The 17,458-nt window shown below is 34.9% G+C and overlaps 1 protein-coding gene across 1 annotated transcript in view; it reads right to left on the bottom strand.

Moving 5' to 3' along the window:
* ETNK1 (ethanolamine kinase 1) overlaps window positions 1–17,458 on the bottom strand; it is a 62,924-nt gene that overhangs the window by 30,298 nt on the left and 15,168 nt on the right. Inside the window, exon 2 of the mRNA XM_050746725.1 lies at window positions 10,766–11,025. Coding sequence (XP_050602682.1) covers window positions 10,766–11,025 — 260 coding nt within the window. The remainder of the gene's footprint in view (window positions 1–10,765; window positions 11,026–17,458) is intronic.

Below are 17,458 nucleotides of genomic sequence, written 5' to 3'. Positions count from 1 at the left end.
CTCCTTGGATATACATTCCTACTTGCGCATGCTGCATTTGGAGTTGGGCCCAGTCTCTCTTCTCCAATTCCAAAATCCCACTGCTGTGGTCCCTATACCTGTAACTCAATGATTCTGAAGAAAGTCGGCCTTATCATGCTTTAGCAAGTATCACTAATAATTTTTTCTTTAACAGTTATGGTGCTGTGACTCGGAATCAAATTCATCACTGGACCCAGGACCCTATGTTTGCACTTTTGAATTCACTTCTGACTGACTGATGGGGATCCATTGGTGAATCAGATTCCTGAACCACTGAATATCCATTGAAGCTGGTAAGAACTTTAATACTTAAGATTTTGAGCGTACTCTCTGAAACTAGATTTGAGTCCCAGGCTTCCTTTGAAAGGTACCTCCTAGGCTGGAGGTCCTCCTTTCTGTCTCTCTTTGAGGCCCCTCTGTTCTCTCCATTGGATCCTGCTTCTCCCATGTGAACTTCTCTGTCCCCTGAAATCCGTCTTTTCGAACCTCGGCTCTACCAGCTCTGTCTACCCAGTTCTTGTTAGCATGATTTTCCTAAGGAACTTCAAAACAAATTAATTACACAGGAACTAACAAAATTCTGATTTAACTGGCCTGGTGTGCAGCCAGGACACTGAGATATTTAAAACCTTCCCGAGTCATTTTAATATGTAAAAACATTTGAAAACCACTTAAGGCCCACAGAGAATCTAGCATTATATCAATCCTTAAATAACACGTTTAATATTACATTTCTATATTATTGTGAATATTCTTGTTTTTGTTTCATTCCTAGTAACTAAAGAGTCCTGATTTTCCTTTGGAGAAACTTCTGTCCCTCTTACTTTTAGTTCATGTCATTACTACAGAACTGATTTCAACCCTAACTGCATCCCATGTCCATCACTCACTTCAATAGTGAGTGAACATATGACCCTGACTTGCTCAGAGCATTCTATCATTCAGGCTGGTTCAGCACATATCACCCAAGCCAAGCCAGAGACTTGATCTCACTTTTGTTGAAGCTATTAGAAAATTAGGAAAATTTTCCCCCTGGGGTGGTTAAACTGGTCAGAGAAACCAACTGATATTATTATGGAGAATCCTAAGGAAAGTTTGCAAGAAAAAAAAAAGGTAAAAGAATAAACAGAATAAAGTGATATTCCTAATGACATTGTTAGAGTCCCTGGATTTACCCCATGTTTGAACTCAGTATTCGCAATTACAAGTACCAATAAATTCCTTCTCCTTTATGTCACTGTAAATTGTCAAATTATCATCCTCAATCAACAGTATTAGTCTCATCTTTAATCTAATACATTATTAAAATATTAAAATCCATAACCTTTTTATATATGTGTACTTTGGTTCATACCTCTCAAACAAATGAGTAAATAAACATTTACTTTTACAAACTAAATCATTTTGAATGACCTTCCCTAAGACCATAAACTCATGTCCACAAGAATACAGAAAACAAATTATTTTTATGTCAGTCGCATATATACACAGAAAGCTAAGCCCAAATGAACTGTGGTACTTAAGCACCAGGCAACTTGATGAAAAGGCCAGGTGGTGATAAAATCAAAACAAAGGAAAGTACAAATGCATGCATGTACACGCATGCACACACAGACACACACACACTTTAAGCCAGTTAAAACTGGTTTTAAAACTTCAGAGAAGAGAGGGAAACAAAAAGCTTGAATAAAGATACAATCTGTGTTACATGAAACACAAGGGGTGATCTGTGTCAACAGAATATTATGTCTTAGAAATATTTACTAAAGAAATGAAACAGATGATTTAGGAGGGGGTCACACATACTTAACTCTAACAAACTTTATTTGCTGTGATTTTTAAAAAATAAATGAATAATAATATCATTTCTAACAGTTTTACCCCAGGGTTTATATGAGACCTTGATTTGGGGTCTCTTACAAAATGTAATTTTCCTTTTTGCAAAGGGGACACACATGCTGGAACGGACAGAACTCCATGACTTCCTCATCTGCTCCATGCTGGATTCAGAGCAGGTGGGAAGAGAGGCAAATGTCTGGGAGAGCGGAAGGCCCGTGTCACTGGAGGGCTCGGCACAGTAGTTCTGCTTTCAGTGAATAAGCAAAACTCAGGGAAGTAGTCATCCAAGCGCTGCAGTTATTTGGAAATGTTTTCCCAGCAGTCCCTTTAGAACTAAGCCGTTTCTGCTCTTCTGATCTGAAACCATCAGTGTAAGCTTACTGAGATCAGGAGACAAGGAGGCCCTGTACATCACACGGATAAAGTCAGACAACTATAATACTTTTGCTGCCTCAAGTTGTTTTTTAAATAAAGTATTTTGAAGTTCATGAGAATCATGCTGCAGTATGGTCATTCCAGAGCAAATATATATTTCAAGATTAATCTAAAGCAGTTTTTAAATTACTTCAATTTTCTGTGTACTAAAAAAATGTAATGTTAGAAGTTGTCCAGTTACTCAGCTGATAGTAACTGAAATGTCAGGTGGATTAAAATCTATTTTGGATTTTTAATAATCTCATGTACTAATAATTGTAACAAAAAGGTTTTCTTACACAAAAACCAAATGAGCATCCACTTAAAATACTGCCTATTCTTTGATAATAAAGCCACATCACCTTCTTCTCATACTCCAGAATTCAAGCCAGTATCTACAGGTCTCAAAATTACTGGTCTTTTTTATCTTTTATATAACACAATTAACATGTAAAGTGTCTTAGTCCTTTCAGGCTGCTTTAACAAAAATGCCATAAACAAGGTAGCTTATAAATGACATAAATTTCTTTCTCACAGTTCTGTTCCTCACAGATGGCACCTTCTTGCTGCGTTTTCGCATGGTAGAAGGGGCAAGCAAATTTCTTTGGGCCTCTCTTATAAGGGCATTAATGCCGTTCATGAGAGCTCCACCCCCATGACTAATACTGCCAAAGGGACACACCTCTTAATACTATTTCACTGGAATCAGGTCTGAACAAAAGGTTTTTGAGGGGATACAAATATTCAGATCATAGCAGAAAGGAAGGCAGTTGATTTACAATACAAATCTTATCATGGAAATAAGTATACTTCGATTGTAACCGTGGCAGCCACCTATATATACTTAAAAACTAGGCTTTCTGAAGAGATTTTAAAAAATTATGACCTAATCACAAGTTCCATACTCATCTAAAATTTTTAATTAATGAGGACTGAAAAAGCATGAAAATTTTAAAGAATGATTTTTAAGAAAATTAACAGTTTTTACTAAAAATCGAATTCAGCAAAGCTGCAGAACAGAAAATCAACACAGAAAAATCAGTTGCACTTCTACACCATTAACAATGAACAATCCAGAAAAGAAATTAAGAAAACAATTCCATTTACGATAGTATCAAAAAGAAATAAACACTCAGGAATAACCATAATTGAGGAGGTGAAAGACTTGTAAATTGAAAATAATAAAACACTGCTGAAAAAAATTAAATACACAAATAAACAGAAAGACACCCCATGTTCATGGATTGGAAAACAATATTGTTAATATTTCAATACCACCAAAAGCGATCCACAGATTCAGCGCAATCTCTATCAAAATCCCAAAGGCAATTCTTGCAGAAACAGAAAAATCTATCCTAAAATTCATGGACTCTCAAGGGACCCGAGAGTCCATGACACTGAAAAAGAGTAAAGTTGGAAGTCTTACACTTCCTGATTTCAACTTATTACACAAAGCTGCTGTAATCAAAACAGTATGATGCTGTCACAAAGAAAAACATATAGATAAATGGAATAGAGCAGAGAACCCAGAAACAAATCCACAATTATACAGTCAAACAGTACTCAACAAGGGTGCCAAGAACCTTAAATGAGGAAAGGACAACAATGGGAAGAGAAGAACAATGAGGAAAGGACAACAAATCGTACTGGGAAAACTAGACATCCACATGCAAAAGAATGAAGCTGGCCCCTTTCCTTACACCATATACCATATACGAAAACTAACTCAAGATGGACCAAAGATCTAAACGTAAGAACTAAAAGTATTAAAACGCTCATGAGAAAACAGGGATAAAGCTTCATGACACTGGATATTTGGCACTGATTTCTTGGATATGACACCAAAAGCACAGGCAACAAAAGTAAAAATAAACTCTACCACATCAAAATTAAAAACTATGCACCAAAGTACACAATCAAAAGACTGAAAAAGCAACCTGCAGAATAAGATAAAATATTTGGAAATCATGTATTTAACAAGGAGTTAACATTCAGAACATGTAACAAACTCCCACAATTCAACAACAAAAAATAACAAATAACCCCATGAAAAAATAGGCAAAGGACCTGAATAGGTGATTCTCCAGAAAAAGTAAACAAATGGTCAATAAGCATATGTTCAACATTACTACTCATTAGGCAAATGCAAATCAAAAGCACAATATGATACCACCTCATATCCATTAGAATGGCTACTATAAAAAATAAAATAACTGTTGGTAAGAATGTAAAGAAATTGGTGCCCTTGTGCACTGTTGATGGGAATATAAAACGCTACAGCTATTACAGAAAACAGTATGGTGGTTCCTCAAATAATTAAAACCAGAATTACCATATGATCTAGCAATTTCACTTCTGGGCATTTATCCAAAAGAACTGAATGCAGGGTATCAAAAACATATTTACATATTCATGTTCACAGCAACATTATTCACAATAGCCAAAACTGACTAGCCCAAGTATACATCCATGGATGAATAAACAAAATGTAGTATATAAATACAAAGGAATATGATTAAGCCTTGAAAAAAAAGAAAATTCTGACACATGCTACACAACATAGATGAACCTTGAAGTGTTCATGCTAAGTGAAATAAGCCAGTCACAAAAAGACTTGATTCCACTGACATGATGTACCTAAGTAGTCAAATTCCTAGGGATAGAAGGTAGATGATGGTTGCCAGGGGCTAGAGGAAGGAAGGAAGATTTGTTGTTTAAAAAGCATAGAATCAGCCAGGCCTGGTGGCTCATGCCTATAATCCCAGCACTTTGGGAGGCCAAGGTGGGCAGATCACCTGAGGTCTGGAGTTCGAGACCAGCCTGGCCAACATGGTGAAACCCCGTCTCTACTAAAAAATAAAATAATTGGCCGGGCGAGGTAGTGGGCACTAAAAAAATACAATAATTGGTAGGGCGAGGTGGTGGGCACTAAAAAATACAGTAATTGGCAGGGTGAGGTGGTGAGCACCTGTAGTCCCAGTTACTTAGGAGGCTGAGGCAGAAGAATCGCTTGAACCTGGAAGGCAGAGGTTGCAGTGAGCCGAGATTGCACCACTGTACTCCAGCCTGGCCGACATGGCAAGACTCTGTCTCAAAAAAAAAAAAAAAAAAAAAAAAAAAGAATTGCAATTTTACAAGATAAAAAAAAAAAAATTTCAGGAAATTAGTTGCACAACCATGTGAATGCAGTAACACTACTGAGCTGTACATGTTAAAAAACGGTTAAGATGGTGACACAGGAGCCAGGAAGAAATTATTTAGGCAGATAGTGAAGGTAAAGGAGTTATCGGCAAGGGCTCCCTTTTAATAGAAAGCAGCCCCCAAATCACTTCTAACAAAGAGTGGCCTGAAAATTCAAGCTGCAGACATAGATAAGCAAGCTAGAAGCTTGCATAGGTAAATGCCAGCAGCTGTGCCAATAGAAAAGGGCTACCTGGAAGCCAGGTATATTCAACATGGAGCCTCCACATCTTTCCTTTTCTTTGTCATCATGTGTCCAGTAAAAGAAGCAGGCAACATGGCACTGGCCAGGTAGAGAATCATCTGCATAATAAAAGATTAAAGTGGGGCCACCAGCTTCTACACGCTTTATGCAAAAGGCACACCTGGTCCAACCAATCTTTCGTGCCCTATGCAAATCCAACACTGCCTCCTCCAGTTAATCTATAAAACCCCGTGCGTTTCAGCACAGAACTGGCAACCCATTTTCTCTGGGACCCCTCTCTGCACAGAGAGCTCTTCTCTTTCTTTTGTCTATTAAACTTGCGCTATTAATCTCATTCTGGTTGTCTGCATCCTAGTTTTCTGTAGCTGTGAGACAACCAACCTCAGGTATTACCCCAGATAAAAATGCTGCTTCAATGGTAAATTTTATGTTGTACTTACCATAATCAAATTTTTTCAGAACAACTATAAACAAATCAAATTTTTATTAACTAAATAAAATGCTCATTGAAAAAGAAGAGTTCTTAGAAACACTTTAATCAAGTGTACCTCAATTGTTTTCTATTAGCAAATATCATATACAACAGAAAACACTACATTTTTGTATTTCCTATTTATTTAAAACATTATTTTTAAATGTTTCTTTTTTATATATTTGCTGACACAAAACATAAGCAAATCAAATCCAACAATGTATAAAAATAAACTATACACTGTGACCAAGTGGGATTATCTCAGGTATACAAGGCTGGTTCAATATTTGAAAATTAGTTAATGTAATCCATTACATTAACAGACTAAAACAGAAAAATCACACGAACCTATCAACATGTGCAGAAAAAGCATTTTGCAAAATCCAGCACCCATTATCATAAAAACTCAGCAAACTAGGAATAAAGAGACAGTATCTTCAATCTGATAAAGAATATCTACAAAAAAACTACAGCTAACATCCTACTTAATGACAAATAATTTGAAGATTTCCCACTGAGATCAGGAATAAAGAAAGAACATCACTTTTTAACCAATCCTTCTTAACACTGTACTGAAAGTTCTAGCTAATGCATTAAGACAAGAAAAAAAAAATAAGAGGCAAGGAAAAAAAAACTGTCTTTGTTTGCAGACAACATGATTTTCTACGGAGGAAATCTAAAAGAATGGATCAAAAAAACCTCCTGGAATAAGCAATTATAGCAAGCTTGCAGGATAAAAAAAAAAAATATGAAAGTCAATTGCTTTCCTACATACCAGTAATGAATAGTGAAATTTGAAAATAAAATGCACTCCTTTTACAGTAGCACCCCCAAAAATAAAATACTTAGGTATAAATCTAACAAACTATGTCCAAGATCTATATGGGGAAGATTATAAAACTATGATAAAAGAAAGCAAATAACTAAATAAGAGATATTCCATGTTCATGGATAAAAAGACTCAATACTGCCAAGATGTCAGTTCTTCCCAATTTGATCTACAGATTCAGCGCAATTCCTACCAAAATCCCAGCAAGTTATTTTGTGATATCGAAAAACTGATTCTAAAGTTTACATGAATAATGTATCCCAAATATACACAATTATTATTTGTCAATTAAAAATAAATTCTTAAAAAGTCAATTTTAAAATGTAAAAAAAAAAGTTTTTATAGAGAGGCAAAAGGCCCAGAATAGCCAACACAATATTGAAAGAGAAGAACAAGTTGGAGGACTAACACTACCTGACTTCGAGACTTACTATAAAGTTACAGTAATTAAGGTAGTGTGATATCTGCAAAAGATTAGACAAACAGATGAAGAAACAGAATACAGAACTCAGAAATAGACCCACATAAATAGTTAACTGATTTTTGAAAAGGAGCAAAGGAAATAAAATGGAGAAAAGACAGACTTTTCAATAAATTGTGCTGAACAACTGGACCTTCACATGCAAAAACATGAATCTAGACATATACCTTACACCTTCATTAAAATTTTGTCAAAATGGATTGCAGACCTAAATGTAAAATCCAAAACTAAAACTCTGTGAGAAGATAACATAGGAGAAAATGTAGATGACCCTGGATTTGGCAATGACTTTTAAAAAACGACAACAAAGGCATGATCCATGAAAGAAGAACAGATAAGCTGGACTTCATTAAAATGAAAACTTTCTACTCTGCAAAAGACACTGCCAAGAGAATAAAAAGATAAAGCACAGACTGGAAGAAAATATTTGCAAAACTCATATCCAATAATGGATTATTATCCAAAATACACCAAACAGCTCTTAAAATTCAGCAATAAGAACACAAACAACCCCATTTCATCAAAGATACACAGATGGGTAAATAGGCATAAGAAAAGATATTCCATATTACGTATCAGGGAAATGCAAACAAAAACAATACGATACCTATACATTTATTAGAATGACCAAAATTCAAAACTCTTACAACACTAAATGCTGGTGAAGATGTGGAGCAACAGCAACTCTCAGTCATCGCTAGTGGAAATGTAAAATGGCACAGCCATTCTGGGAAAGTTTGGCGGTTTATTACAAAACTAAACATACTCTTACCATACAATCCAGCAATCATGCTCGTCAGCATTTACCCAAAGGAGTTAAAAATTTGTATGTCTACATTAAAATCTGCATAGAGATTCTTATAGCAGCTTAATTCATAGTTGCTAAAACTTGGAAGCAACCAAAATGTCCTTCAGTAGTTGAATGAACAAAATAGATTTGGTGTACATCCAATGAAATATTATTCAGCACCCTGAAAAGAAATCTGCCAATAAGCCATAAAAAGACATGGAAGAAACAAATGCATATTACTAAGTCAAAGAAGCCAATCTAATGAGGCTACTTAATTAAATGACTCCAAATATATGACATTCTGAAAAAGGCAAAACTGGGAAGCAGTAAAAAGATCAGGGGTTGCCACTGGTTAAGGGGAAAAGAGGGATGAATAGGCAGAGCACAGAGGATTTTTTTAGAGCAATGAAACTCCACTGTATGACACTATTAACAGTGGATACGTGCATTATGTATTTGCCCAAACCCACAGAATGTACATCACCAAGGGTGTACCCTAATGTAAACTGTGGACTTTGGGTGACAATGGTGTATCAATATAGGTTTGTGTATTATAACAAAAGTACCACTCTGATATTCATAATGAGGGAGGATGTCTGTAGAGGATGTATCAATAAAAAATATATCTTTAAAAAGATCTAAGTAGAGAAAAATAAACAAAGGCTTTGGCATTTTGGAAAGAAATAATATATAAGTAGATCTAACCAAAAAGCATAGAAAAGGATACTTTTACTGAAAACATGTTTATAACATTGTATCAAATACCAAAGTCGGCCTTGACAAACCTTCACTGTTCTTGATCAAAAACTATAATTTATTTTTTCTATTTGAGGTTACTGAAAAAGATAAATCATGTTTTACTCTTTGCTTTAGTTAGAAGGAAACTCATGTGGCCTTTCTCTAGGAACTTCATGAAATATGTTTTTGTATATATACAAAACCAGCTTTGGGGGGGATCCAATTTATGTACCTATTCATTTTTACTGCTGTTATATAGGTATTTGCCAACCACTGTGAACAGATTGAGGATTTATAAATACATGCAAGCCTAAAGATTACCGAACAATTGATATACAGTAAACACAAATGTATTAATCAGAATCTCTTAATACATCTAAAGATCAGACTCATGTAAAAGAAGAAAATATATGTAATGGCTAAAAACTAGGGTTTGAACAGATTTCTATGCCAAAATATTTTAATATATTATTTGATATAGGTTTACAATAGGTAAGTGATACTGGTACATTCCATTTTTACCAGTGTATTAACTTAGCAATTCTTAAACTATGATCAGGGAGCCCCTGGCCATCCAAAACCCTTTCAGGAATTTTGTAAAGCTGAAACTATTTTCACAAGATATTATTTACCTTTCTCACTCTCATTCTCTCACAAGTGTACAGTGTAGTTTTCAAGAGGTTACATGATATGTGATAATTTCATCACAATGACAGCTAACAGGACATGTACTTGATATTCTTTTATTCTAAAAAATTTGTTTTAGTATCTAATATGGCAAATATTAATAAACGTTAATCAAATATTAAAACAAAGCTCTTTGGGCACCCAGCCTCAAAGAGCTATAAAGAGGTCTTGAGACCAAAATGGTTGCGAACTGCTGCTTTAACCTATGAAGTAACCTGCTGTTTTCCAATCAAGACCATTTTCTAGGCCGGGCGCGGTGGCTCACGCCTGTAATCCCAGCACTTTGGGAGGCCGAGGCGGGCGGATCACAAGGTCAGGAGATCGAGACCACGGTAAAACCCCGTCTCTACTAAAAATACAAAAAATTAGCCGGGCGCGGTTGCGGGCACCTGTAGTCACAGCTACTCGGGAGGCTGAGGCAGGAGAATGGCGTGAACCCGGGAGGTGGACCTTGCAGTGAGCCGAGGTCACGCCACTGCCCTCCAGCCAGGGGGATAGAGCAAGACTCCGTCTCAAAAAAAAAAGGCCATTTTCTAGAGTTTTCAAGAGCAGAAAGAGAATTTAAGTTGGCAATTTTGGAAAAATGATCAAGCATATATGACATTATTCTTTATAGAAAGCACAATAATAATGAACAACTTAACAAAGAATTGTTAACCAAATTAATAAAATTTTACTAAGCAAGAACTCTGAAAACATGAATAATTAAGTAATAAGCAATTGTTAGTAACAAATGTATAACACGTCAACTCAAATACTAACTCGAAAACACTAAGCAGAAGCCTCGACTCTCTGCAGCTGGTTAATCCAAAAGCTCTTGTAGTTTTTCCTTTGCAAAGAGTCAGTGACGAGAACTGCAGATATAAAGAAATTTACTTCTTTCTTTTTAGGGAAAACAAGAACAAAAACAAAAACCCTAGCTAAAGAAAGTTTCTAAGTTAACCAAACAGTTGTTCAAACAAAGAAAAGGCAATTTTAAAAAATATTTCCTTAAGGCACTTAAATGCCCATATTTTTCAAAAGGAAAAATTCAGAAAAAATGTATGTACCTGAAAATGGCTGGATTGCAGACATGCTTTGGATCCAATGCTTCGCCTTGTATAAACTCATAGCATAGTCCATTATTGAAGGTACAGTAGAGTTGTGGTGCACACCCATGAGCCTGCAACACTCGAAAACTCTTTACTTCCTCATCTCGATCGACTAATAACTCAGTCTTATTGCCATAAATTCTCACCAGGACTACATCCTCCATGGTATTTCCCACGTAACAGCCAATAAGTTTATTTGTGATTCCATCTGTGAAGAGCTGCCAAAAATAAAAATTAAAAATGGGGGAAAAAAAGGAATTATCTATCTTTACAGAACAGGAGATAAATTGAAAATCATGAGTTAAATACTTATTAAAGAAAACACCAACTTCTTAACATAAAAGAACCATCTTTGAATACAATTTTATTTAACATCTATAATTTTAATTCTATATTTAAACTAAGGGGACAACTAATGTTAATATGTTGCCCTTAATTCATATAACATGCCTTCCTTGATCCAAAGTGTTAATTATTCACTGTCTTCAATATTTCTATATAACTTTTTTGATACATGCCATTTCTTACAGTCCACCTTGTATCACAATCTTTGCACATCTGTGTGTGTATATGTGTGTGTGTACACATACAGGGAATCTCTCCTATGTCCAACAGATCGGAAAGTCTCTAGAGAATGGGAACACTGCCCTATTCCTGGTATGGTTCATTACTTATAGAAGTCCTTAACAACATTCATAGACTTGTTACTAAATACACAAATATAATCTACCATAATTTAATTATGGCAAATCTCCAACTTACTAAAAACTCAATTTTAAATATTAATTTTAAAGATTATCTAACATAACATGCATTAAACATTGTGTTATGCACTCAGGGTATAACAGTTTTGACTATTATAATTTAACCACTATGGCTATAAACAAAAACACAACCTTACAGAAAGACAAAAGAGATAAGTAGAGATTTCTATGGTATTTTTTTAAATGAGACTTTGGGGCTTGTCAAGACCTTTAAGTCAAGTACTTTAAATCCTTTTTTAGATCTGAGCACAGAAGGTGTATTTCAAAAGGAAACAGGTGATTAGCAATACTAATTATAAAAGTCTATTAAAAATTATAATTTTCATTTTCCTCTGTATTAATCTGACACTAGAACTAACACTTCACTTCTATTATAATTCAGAACTTTTGGAGGCTCCCAAGTGGAACAAAGGGAGAAAAGAAGAAAGCGAAAGCAAGAATTCAGGACATTTTTTCCATGTCAACAGGGCAAGAATAGGAAAAAAGAACAGAAGTTTTAAAAGTATGTATACACATTTAACTAATGCTTGAGAAACAGGGTAACTATTTCTATCTCAATTAGACTGATATGACATTAAATGACATATGAAAAAAGATGTCAAACTATTTACTAAAACTATTAATAATATACAACTAACCAGTGTTGAGATAATGGTTTTTATTATATATAGGTCTTAGCTGTTACCTTTATTCACATAATGCAGTAAAACTTCATGAACTAGTGTAAAGGGACTTATTTTGAATATCCCCATTTTTTAGATATGTGCATACTAGTGTTGCTTTCCACCTAGATTTCAAAAAGACTGTATGAAAGACACTGTCAGGAAGTATATATACTTAAAATGAATTTTTTATCATAATTGTAATTTTATTAAAATCTGCAATGAAAAACATGTTATTTCTTATCACAATGCCACTATCAATTCACACATGCTGTTCTGTAACTTCTTCAGATGTCATAGATAAAATATTTCAAATACAGTAATAAAGATTGAGAAACCTTTTAACATTCTGAAATGTTTATAATGAATGAAACTCTGGGCTCCTCAAACTCCAGAAATCATCATCTCCATTTTCTGAATCTTCACAGCAAATAGTAGGTGCTTAATACTTAATACTAGGTGCTTAACACTAGAACTCATATAGTTACCAACATTAATGTCTTCATCCAGCTTATAAAAATTGCATTCTCGGGAGGCTGAGGCAGGAGAATGGCGTGAACCCGGGAGGCGGAGCTTGCAGTAAGCCGAGATCTGGCCATTGCACTCCAGCCTGGGTGACACAGCAAGACTCCGTCTCAAAAAAAAAAAAAAAAAAAAAAAAAAAATTGCATTCTCTTGTTCTTGCCTATAATGATCAAACATATCCCTAAATTGACCATGCTATATTATACACATTTATTTGTGCAAACATAAAAAGATGTATACATTTAAGGGCTAGAGACAGATATGATTACTCAATACAGATTACTAAACACTAATTAAACATATATAAAGATGACAGTGTCACAACTCCAATGACCCTGGCCCTAACTTTCTGTATTGCACAACAGCTACATAATTGGCAATGAAATGATAGGCAAAGAAACCTCTAGAATGAAAAGATATGTGAATAATATAATTCCACATTTATCAAAATATTTTATGTATAAAGATTTATTTGTCTACAAAGATACTAGGTAGTTTAAATCTTGTTTATTTTTTTGTTTCTCTGTAAGTAATTTAACCTTTTATCTTTTGGCTTATGTATGTTTACTAACTTGTATTTTTACAGCAATGAACCTGGTTTACTAGTGGAAAAATCAGTAGCAGAACAATGGCCTGGCACTCAGTAGGCCTTGAAGTCATGCTGAACATAGTTTTACAAAACATCAATATTCAACATCACATGAGGTCACTCTGTGATTATAATGGATCCAGAAAACAACAAAACCACTCTGTAATCATGTCTGAAGGTGGAAAAAAAATACGAACTTTGTCCAAATGACAAAAATTACCAAATATCTCCTTATCCTGGCTAATATGAGTGACTGCTGCTCTTTTCCAGTCAAACTTTGGCCCTGCTTCATTTCTTCAGCCTTCTAGGTAAGATTAAGATACCCCTAAGTCATAGACTTATCCCACTTCCTTCCTGACAGCATCCAATCCAGAGAATACCCTGTTTACCTCGAACCCTCCACCAAATCACAGACAAATCCCCACCATTCTCAATGATGTAGTTCTCCCTTACTGCAGTGAGTAATAAACCCAACTTCTTCAGCTACAGGTGAGTTTCTACCGGTCTCTCGCTGGAGAACAATGACTTCAGTTTAAAGATGTACAGGTAATACTTCTTACCTTTGCATTGTTCCCACCTCATATATAAACCACAAGTAACTCAATGTGCTGAACCATCTAAAATATGCTATTAAAATACACTATACACACTCTAGCTATGTATACTATCTTAAATATATACTAGAAATATAAAATTCCACCTCAGTAGAGGTGAGACAAAATATAAATCTTAGTGAGCTCCTTTTAATGGGGCTTATCCTGCACTATTTGTTAAGTATTTCACACGGCAGTAGTTGAGAGGATGAGCTACAGAGCCAGAGTTTGAGTTTGAATCCCAGCTCTGTTACATACAAACCGAGTAAACTTAGGCAAGTCACTTACCCTCTGTATGTCTCTATCTCATATATAAAATCAGTATATTAGAATCTACTTCTTGCATTGCTCTGAAGATTAATATGTTATATACATAAAAGTACTTAGAACAGTGCTTGGCACTCAGTAAGCTTGTAAATGTAGCCAATTATACATTTAAATTTCAATACAAAACAGCAAAATAATGTTGAAATTATAAAATAATTAAGACTAAAATATATGTTAAAACAATATTTAAAAACAATACTTTAAATATGTCTCTAAAAGTAGCTTAAATCCAAACAGCTAAATGTTAAATATCATTTCTGGGCAAATTCTCTTTCACATCTAAAAAAAAAAAAAAAAGGCTTTCAACTTAGTTAGAAATGCCATTCAATGTTACTCTCTCAAGTTAGTATTACCCTATATGCATTTGGTTTTGCACGACGAATTATATCCCGTTAAACTTTAATCCCTAAAATGTATACTACTAAGCTAGTAAATTTAGCTACTAATCACTTCTAATCTTTAGTTTAAATATTAACATATTTTAAATACTAGGAAAATTAATAACGGATTCTCAATTTGTTCTCTGCCTTACCTCATCACGTAATTTTTAAAAACAACATCTATATTGGTTAAAAATACAATTTAAACTTACCCTTTAACAAATTCCAACAACCCAGGAGTCTATTTTTTAACTGCTTAATATTGATGAAGTTATCAATGTTACTACGAAAATTGGCAATTAAGTAGAATTAAGCGTTTATCCTACATTTTATGTAAACCACATTTCATAATATCCAAACTGCTCTAATTAATGAGAGAAAGTTATGTACCAAAGAATTCCAGTTGACAAATGTGGAGGATACAACAGAAAAAGTATTCAGGAAACAATCTTCAATGAATAAGACCATTAGATGAAAGATTGACAGGTAATTTTATAATGGTAGGAGTCATTTGTCACCTCCTGATTTCAAGAAACAATCTGACATGTTATACCTTCTGATGTGATGCAATATGAAATACACTGCACTACCCATGATTTGAAATCTAATCAAGCTTCTAGATCTTTTTTTTTTTTTTTTTTTTGACAGAGTCGCGCAGTGACTCTCCTGCCTCAGCCTCCCAAGTAGCTGGGTTAAGGCACCTGCCACTACACCTGGCTAATTTTTGTATTTTTAGTAAAGACAGGGTTTCCTCATGTTGGCCAGGCTGGTCTGGAACTCCTGATCTCAAGTGATCCACCCGCCTCAGCCTCCCAAAGTGCTAGGATTCCACGTGTGAGCCATGATGCCCGGCCAGATCTTCCTATTCCTAAGAAACACCACATGGCTGGCTACAGTGGCATGAATGCCTATAATCCCAACACTTTGGAAGCCAGGAGAATCACTTGGGGTCAGGAGTTCAAGATAACCCTGGCTAACGTGGTGATACCCCATTTCTCTAAAAAAAAAAAAACCACCACAAAGAGGAACAACAAAAAATATACAAATCCACAATGTGGGTCTTTCTACACAAATGCCCCACCAATAGTCAATAGTATGGCAGTCTAGTTTACGGAGGCTTAGGAAACACACAGATGCATCTAGTTTGTTTCCTAACTCAAACAAATATGTATAAAAATATTTTTTGAGGTAAAATTTTATTATGAACTGGCTATTAAACAGTACTTAGACATTACTACTAATTTTGCTCGGTGTTATAATGGTGCTGTGATCATGTAAAAAAAAATTTTTTTTATGTTTACAAATGCATATGGAAATACACAAAGACAATGACAAGGTCTGACTGAGATTTGCTTTAGAATACTTTAAAGGGGTTAAAAACCAAATGAAGCAAATATGGATTCTGGATAATATACGAATATTTTATTCTCTCAATTTTGAGTATGTTAGAAAATTATAGTTTTTAACTTGCATGATACAACTAATCAAAGTGTAAGTGAGGAACTCTAGAGCTTCTATTAGAGAATTACAAAATATAAAAGATCAAGGAGAAATTCTAGAGTTTCTATTAGAGAATTACATAATATAATATAGCACAAGTATGTAAAATTCACTTGCTAGCAGATTCCAAAACAAGTAAATGATAAAACTTAAAGACAGGCCATGCATGATGGCTCATGCCTGTGATTCCAGCACTTCAGGAGGCCGAGGCAGGTGGATCACTTCAGGTCAGGAGATCGAGACTAGCCTGGTCAATATGGTGAAACACTATCTCTACTAAAAATACAAAAATTAGCTGGGTGTGGTGGTGCATGCCTGTAATTGCAGCTACTCACGAGGCTGAGGCAGGAGAATCACTTAAACTCAGGAGGCAAAGGTTGCAGTGAGCCAAGATCGCTCTACTGCACTCCAGCCTGGGAGACAGAGTGAGACTCCGTCTCAAAAAAACAAAACAAAACAAAACAAAACACCTTAAAGACAGGTTAAAAGGGGGGAAAAAAGTTAAAAGGTCCAAGTGTTATGGGACGGAAAAATATATTATGCAGCCATGTATCCCACCCACTTCTAGAGGCCAACTTCTTTCTCCTTCCCTTCTCTGCCAAATTTCTTGCAAGAGAATTTTGTATTCAATTATTTCCACTTCCAAACCTACCATCTGCTTTTTTTTTGTAATTTTTATTTTTATCAATCAACAGTAGACCTCCTGCTAAACTACTTTTCAACTCTCATGCTATTTAATTCCTTATTTTTAAATACCATTCTTAAACTGCTTTTCTGTAAAGTCTACACATTATCTGAGACTTCTTATGAGACTGAGCTTTCTTATTTTCTTCACACATATACTCTCTCTCTCTCTCTCTCTCTCTCTCTGTCACTTCTCCTATCTTCCTCTACCCAATATATCAGATTTTTTATTTTATCAATCTTCAATTACACTATTTTGTACACATCCTGCCAAACCCCAACATGAGATATACTGTAAATTTCCTTTCCGGATAGTTTGTTTCCTCTTTAACTAATAACTGGCTTATTTTCTCATTTGCTTACTTTTTAATATACCTATTTGTACTCTCTATATTAGTGACTTTCAAATTGGGCTATAAAGCCCTCAAGGAATGGGAATGGGAATCCAAGTGGGCAAAAAAGCTCTGCTATATCCCCAGCACATACAAACGCACATGTGCGCATATACTACACTACCACCATCTTGCCCTCGTTTATTTCACATATACATGACACTTGGGGACAAGATTTTATTTAAACAAAGAATTCTAACCCTATAGAAAAGGTTGAAAATCACTGATAAAAATC

The sequence above is a fragment of the Macaca thibetana genome, chromosome 11, assembly GCF_024542745.1.
Source record: "Macaca thibetana thibetana isolate TM-01 chromosome 11, ASM2454274v1, whole genome shotgun sequence".
Classification (NCBI taxonomy): Eukaryota; Metazoa; Chordata; class Mammalia; order Primates; family Cercopithecidae; genus Macaca; species Macaca thibetana.
Note: the sequence above shows the minus strand (reverse complement) of the source record. Positions and strands in the feature narration are given on the sequence as shown.